Genomic DNA, 7027 nt, shown 5'->3' on the forward strand with positions numbered 1-7027 from the left:
TCATAAAGTATATCTTACAAAATTCAGAGTCCTTTACTATTGATCACTGACTCCTCTAGACTACCATAGTCACTTACCACATTGTATTTATCTTTAATCTTCCCTGCTTAGAGGAGCTTCCAAGCTCATATAAGCCCATAGTTCATCTGAACCCTCATTTGTACATCATCCTGCATTAATGGCTATCCAGGGAAAAATTAACATTTTTATAAAAGTGCTATTAAGCCTTGAAAACTTGACTGGTTTATCTGGCCTGACATTCTGTATCTCTCAGTGTGTCTGTTTTATGCTTGGGGGAAGGTGGAGAGTCCGTTATGCTCTTGACTATCCAAAAGCATTCCAAGGGAAAAAATTAGCTTTATATGAGCTAATAGTCAGCAAAACAGAAGGATGCAAGTGTGCAGTGCTTGGGAAGTATTCCCCGCAGCAAACCCCAGATGCTGTCCTTATGCTTATGTGTCCTTTAGTAGTCAGCATGTTCCAGGAGTGTGGCTTTCAAGGATTCCTTAGTGATAAGTAAGTGATTTTCCTCTTCCTTTGTCTCATGAGTCTTAACTTTAGTTGAAGGTTACTGTTGAAATAATGGAACAAGTTAGATTCCTGAGGAATATAGATTCGGTTGTATTTTTATGATTTATTATTAGTACTGATTTTCCTTCATTTTTACCTAACACACTTCAGCAAGACTTTCACAAAAAGCACTACAATCTTGTTGTTAAATTGATAATACTACAAGAAAAACTACAATATCAAGAAATTTTTCTACAACTCAGGGACCATAGTCCCCGATGTGCCTCATGGTCTTAACTCTATATATAGAAATTTATGGAGGTCTTACTAAAACTTTTTAAACCTCTTATGTTTTTCCTTTAGGATTTTCCAAATTTGGCTTTTATGGAAAATTTGTCAAAAATTTAAATTTAGGTATATAGATATCCTTCAACACCTTCACAATCATCTTCATACAAAATGAGCAGAGATGTCTCTAAACAGCATTTCCAAGCATCTTCACATTTGGTGAAGTCTGACTTTGTGCAGTCATTTGAGTATCTTAGTCCCTAAACCTATTACCACCTGATATTTGTCTTATGGATGAGCGTAAATGAAATCAATGTCTATGAAATGCAATGTAATTTTTTCATTTAAAATAAAGTAACTGGTAAAACACAAATGAAGACAAATCAAACTTACTAAAAAGCCAGCAACAGAACAAAAAAAACTCAACCAGCAGCAACAACAGTGGTCCCTCTGCCTTCAGAATAGAGGGTGGGGGTGGGGGAAATACTTGCTTGGCAGGGGCAATGTAATGGATAAGTGATCTTGCTGAAAACGGGCCTTTCTTCAAACTTGGAGATACTTATTCGAATATAAAAAGAGCTATTCTTCTCATGCTTGTTACATTTCTGATGATGAATACTATTGTTCTATTTCTTTCTGGGAGTAAACTGACTCTCAGAAACATAGATAGTTTGTCATACAATGTGCCAATGTGCCCTAAAATTATTTCTTTTTTTTTCTTTTTCTTTTCATCACAATACCTTATTTCAAAACAATCAATCATTGAGTAATAATAGTCTTCGTATCTATAATGTTAAGCTTTATGAGAAGGATAGACTAATGCTGTCAAAGATTCTTGAAATAAAAAAGAAAATTAAATTTGACTGAAAGTCAGAAATTAGCATTAGGTCAGTATATTTTATGTCTCAGACGCTACACTAATTTCCTGTTCATATAAAATATACAAGACATGATACATAAAAAGATTCATTATTAAATTTCTTTTGTGTTATAGTTATACTCAGAATGACATGAGGGTGTCATTCGACCCTGTTTCTAATAGAAGCTGATGTTTAAGACCTTTAGAACTTGCTTTGACAGCAAATGTTACAAGGTCAGTTGGCCCCTCAGCCTTCAGAACTGTGTCTCAGCGATCATGACATTGGAGGAAGCAGCCAGTAACTCCCTATATTCATATTGGCTTATTAAAGGACGGAGACAGAACTCAAATGTGGAATTTCCAGTTACAAGACAATACATAGTGAGCTAGACTCCTCTAGCCAATGCGATTGTAATTAACTGGTCTTCAAATAAAAATGTTTGAAATTATAAGTAAGATACAATCACCAGAGAGCCTTCAATTGACTCTTTATCTCCCAGATTTGAACAGTTCAACTACTCTACTCTTTATTTTGTGCCCCATAGGTTTTTATTGACACTTGAAGTCAAACTAAAATATGCTTTTCTGGCTTTCATTATCTGAAAAGACTATTTTCAAGTTGAAGGATAATTGTAACTACATTCACACAACCATAGACTGAAATCTCACAAAACATAAAACATAATCTTCAAAAACAACTTTTCTACCTCCAGGTTCTTGAGAAAAATTAAAATATTACCTTTTGGGACCCATAGTTTTGCCCTTTATATGATTCTCTATTAAAAGGAATCTATACCCATACCAAAAAAAGGACAAGCCAAATATGTAATTTTAAAAAGTATTTTATTCTTTCTCTGAGTGCTACCAGGCCTCCCCACCAAAGGGAAGTGGTCAAATATGGGACACCAGAGTTCATGTGAGAGTCAGTCCTTGCTCTCTACACAGCTGTGGATAATGTCCTGTCCCTTTGACTATATCTGAGTAGGGCTTCAATATTTATTGCCTATATTATGCTTGGTTGGTGCAGTAGTTTGAGTAGACCCTGTTGGGTCCAGATCTGCCCATCATGATGTTCTTCTTGTGGGTTTCTAGGACCCTCTGGATCCTTCTATTTCCCCATCCTCCCATACTTCTTTCACCTAGAGTCCCAATAGGAGGTCTCCACTTCTTTCCCAATCCCCTGGTAAGTGAAGACTTTCAGGGGACATCCCTGTTGGGCTAGTGTCCAATTATAAGTGATAGGAAGGCTACCAGATGAGACTTCATGAGCTGTGACCATATGTAGGAGGAGGAGGTCCCCTTTGTCACAGACCTAGGGGAGACAGAACTCAAATGTGGAATTTCCAGTTACAAGACAATACATAGTGAGCTAGACTCCTCTAGCCAATGCAATTGTAATTAACTGGTGAAAGAGGTATGGAGGAACAGAGAAGACAAGCAAGGGGATAACAATTTAGATGTAATGTGAAAATATTAATATAAGAATACATTACAAATATTTTATTTTTCCAAAGGCATGACAATGTAAATTTTGTAATATTTTCAATCAATCATTTTTATTGAATTCCAAAGTTTAAGAAGGAAGATTCACTTGCAAACAAATAAAATTCATATGAAGATACTGTTATAGTTTATTTTTTATTAAAATGTTTTGCAATTGTGATGCAATTGCATTGCAACTGCAATGAGTGATGTTTGAAATAAAAGAAATAGTAGTAATATCAAATTCAGAATACAAATATAGTATTAATTACATAGCCGAGATAAATGATAAAAGTATCAACTTGGATATTTTGTTTTCTTTGGTTTATATCTAGTCAAAGAGTTACCTATTACTACACAATCATTGATTTGGAGTTAGTCTACAAAAGTCATTCTTAGAACTTTCTCAAATAGACCACATAAATTTTGTAGACTCACTGATTTTATTAAAGAATCAACCCAGTCAAAATTAGAAACTAGTTTGAGTCTCTTAGATGTCATCAGCTTTCTGCTTCATACAAATAAGGAGTAATGTTTTCTAATGCAATTATAAACTCCAAGTAAAGTACAATTTCACTTGAAGTGCTAGATGCAATGTGGAACATATTGTAATGATAATCACTTATTATATCTATTTCGTAATAATTCCATGAGTTGTTTTGTAGAGGAAATGTTCTATGCAAAACAAACAAACAAACAAACAAAACCAATACAGCTACACTTTTCAACATCAGTAAGAAGTCAAAATACAAGCGCTTAGTGTGCTTTGAAATCATATTTAACATTTCCATTTCTTTACTCTCTTAGTTCTTAGAAAGGCAGACCCATATTGAGCCTTCATTTTGAATCCCAATTTCCAGCATTCCTCACATTGCATCAAGAACATGCACAAAGCCGGACGTGGTGGCGCACGCCTTTAATCTCAGCACTTGGGAGGCAGAGGCAGGCGGATCATTGTGAGTTCGCGGCCAGCCTGGTCTACAAAGCGAGTCCAGAGCAGCCAAGGCTACACAGGGAGACCCTGTCTTAAAAAAAAAAAAAAACATGCACAGGAGGAGGCTGCGTCTGGCTCCCGCTCTCACAACCGTTGCAGTACATTGAGCTCCATAGAGACAGCGCCAGGGCAAGCGCGAGCTGGACGGGCAACCGGGCGACTCTGAGCCTCGCGGACGAAAATCAACTAAACATGGGCAAAGGAGATCCTAAGAAGCCGAGAGGCAAAATGTCTTCATACGCATTCTTTGTGCAAACCTGCCGGGAGGAGCACAAGAAGAAGCACCCGGATGCTTCTGTCAACTTCTCAGAATTCTCCAAGAAGTGCTCAGAGAGGTGGAAGACCATGTCTGCTAAGGAAAAGGGGAAATTTGAAGACATGGCAAAGGCTGACAAGGCTCGTTACAAAAGAGAAATGAAAACCTACATCCCCCCCAAAGGGGAGACCAAAAAGAAGTTCAAGGACCCCAATGCACCCAAGAGGCCTCCTTCGGCCTTCTTCTTGTTCTGTTCTGAGTACCGCCCCAAAATCAAGGGAGAGCACCCCGGCTTATCCATTGGTGACGTTGCAAAGAAGCTAGGAGAGATGTGGAACAACAGCGCTGCGGACGACAAGCAGCCCTGTGGGAAGAAGGCGGCCACGCTGAAGGAGAAGCACGAGAAGGATATTGCTGCCTACAGAGCTAAAGGAAAGCCTGATGCAGCGAAAAAGGGGGTGGTTAAGGCTGAAAAGAGCAAGAAAAAGAAGAAAGAGGAAGATGAGGAAGAGGAGGAAGAAGAGGAAGATGAGGATGAGGAAGATGATGATGAATAAGTTGGTTTTAGCGCAGTTTTTTTTTTCTTGTCTATAAAGCATTTAACCCCCCTGTACACAACTCACTCCTTTTAAAGAAAAAAAAAACTGAAATGTAAGGCTGTGTAAGATTTGTTTTTAAACTGTACAGTGTCTTTTTTTTTTTTTTTTTTTTTTTTTTTGTATAGTTAACATACTACCGAATGTGTCTTTAGCTAGCCCTGTCCTGGTGATATTTTCAATGGCCACTGACCTTGCCTGGTACAGTCTAGGGTTTGTAAATTGGCACGGAAATTTAAAGCAGGTTCTTGGTGCACAGCACAAATTAGTTATATATGGGGACGGTAGGTTTTGTTTTGTTTCTTTTTCTTCCCCTCCCCCCTTTTTTTGTTTTTGTTTTTTTGTTTTTTTGTTTTTTTTTGTTTGTTTTTGTTTTTGTTTTTCATCTTCAGTTGTCTGTGATGCATCTTATACGAAGATAATTGTTGTTCTGTTAACTGAATACCACCCTGTAATTGCAAAAAATTGCGGCTGTTTTGTTGACATTCTGAATGCTTCTAAGTAAATACAATTTTTTTATTAGTATTGTTGTCCTTTTCATAGGTCTGAATTTTCTCAAGTGGAAGCTACTAGTCTCTTTTGCTTCTGCCCTTTTTGGGTCACATGGATTGTTGCAGTGTTTCTTCTCTTTTCATAGAGTTAGATGAAAAAAAAATAGCTTTTGTCTACACACCCTGCATACTGTGATGGGGTAACATTTTCATCCATAGTTGAACCTCCAAAATGATGATGAGCTGGATAAGAGATACGACTGCACAGCCCACCTGGCAGAGTGATGAGCCTGTCACACCATGGATTACTGAGTCAAGAGTCAGCATCTGTCCTTGAAGGACTAGCGGGAATGTTCTAATCCTTGCACAGGACTCCTAACAGCCACTACCGTGTAATGGCAGTTATGTTTTGCAGTTCCCTTACTAAAGAAGACCTGAGAATGTATCCCCAAAAGCATGAGCTTAAAATACAAGACTGCCATACTAAACTTTCTGTTAACACTAGTCCTGGCAAAGGCTATGATAAGAAGGCTGGCTAATATGCCTTTGCTTCTACATATGGATTGCTCAGGAAACTTGACTGTTTTAAAAGTATTTTCAATTAGTTGAGTCAGCTTTTCTTAAAATTATGCCACATTTAAAAAATTAAAACAAGAATATATTTTCCTATATTGTGACTTGTCCCTTTATAAATCAAATACAAGGCGATAAACTTTTTGCCTAGTAGTACAAGTTGTCCAATCCATTTGGTTTTCCTTTATAAAGCCCAAACTCACTAACTATGTTTAATCTGCTTAGTTTAGGGAGCAGTTTGGCAATTTTGTGTGTTTTTTGAGATTATCGTTCTCTTAAAGTGCCAGTGTTTTAAAGTAGCGTTCTTGTAATTTTACAAGTTTTTGTGATGGAGTGCTGTTATATAATTATGACTTGGGTTCTTTACATTTGCGTTTGTTTATGTAATTTGAGGAGGGATACTGAACATGAGTCCTGGATGATACTAATAAACTAATAATTGCAGAGGTTTAAAAAAAAGAATATGCACAGGAAACACAGATTCAATTTTTTTTTTTAATTCTGAGAATTTGGGTTGCTTTCTTCAATAATCTTGCATGATTATGCTTGACTTTTTTATATTTCTTAGTTACCGTGCATTTCCCTTCTTGAAAAAAAATTCTACAACCTACATTAACATATGTTGACCTCTGCTTTATTAACACATAATGTAACATATAAAAGTTTTCATTTCCTTAGTCTTTCCTGGGACCTTGTACTCAGAAACACAATGCAAATATTAGTTCAAAGTTCATCTTTGGAAATAACATCAGGGTGCCTAAGTCTAATTCTTATGGGTACCAGAATGAATATAAGAGCTGGAGGATACTGTCTAAAGATGGCATGCATTCATGAATTCACTCTAGTTGTGGTACCCAAAGAGGACCTGAACAAAATTGAGCCTGTCAGCATTTCATCATAGGACAGGGAAGGACTCAAAGAGGCCTAATACTCCCTGGGGTGGTTGTTAACAGTTAATGATGGTGGTATTAGGGGACT

The 7027-nt window shown here is 37.0% G+C and overlaps 1 protein-coding gene across 1 annotated transcript; it reads left to right on the plus strand.

Annotated features, from left to right (window-relative positions):
- The first annotated feature begins 4196 nt into the window (after nt 1-4196).
- Nucleotides 4197-6511, plus strand: LOC311580374 (high mobility group protein B1-like). The gene has a single exon (XM_084751902.1). The coding sequence runs from the start codon at nt 4326-4328 to the stop codon at nt 4944-4946; it is 621 nt and encodes a 206-aa protein (XP_084608028.1). The 5' UTR covers nt 4197-4325; the 3' UTR covers nt 4947-6511.
- Nucleotides 6512-7027: the final 516 nt, after the last annotated feature.

The sequence above is a fragment of the Acomys minous genome (genome assembly GCF_964271855.1).
Source record: "Acomys minous genome assembly, chromosome: 13".
In the NCBI taxonomy this organism is placed as follows: domain Eukaryota; kingdom Metazoa; phylum Chordata; class Mammalia; order Rodentia; family Muridae; genus Acomys; species Acomys minous.

Excerpts from the sequence above, each read along its gene's own strand:
- LOC311580374 (XM_084751902.1), top strand. The coding sequence starts at position 4,326 with ATGGGCAAAGGAGATCCTAAGAAGCCGAGAGGCAAAATGTCTTCATAC.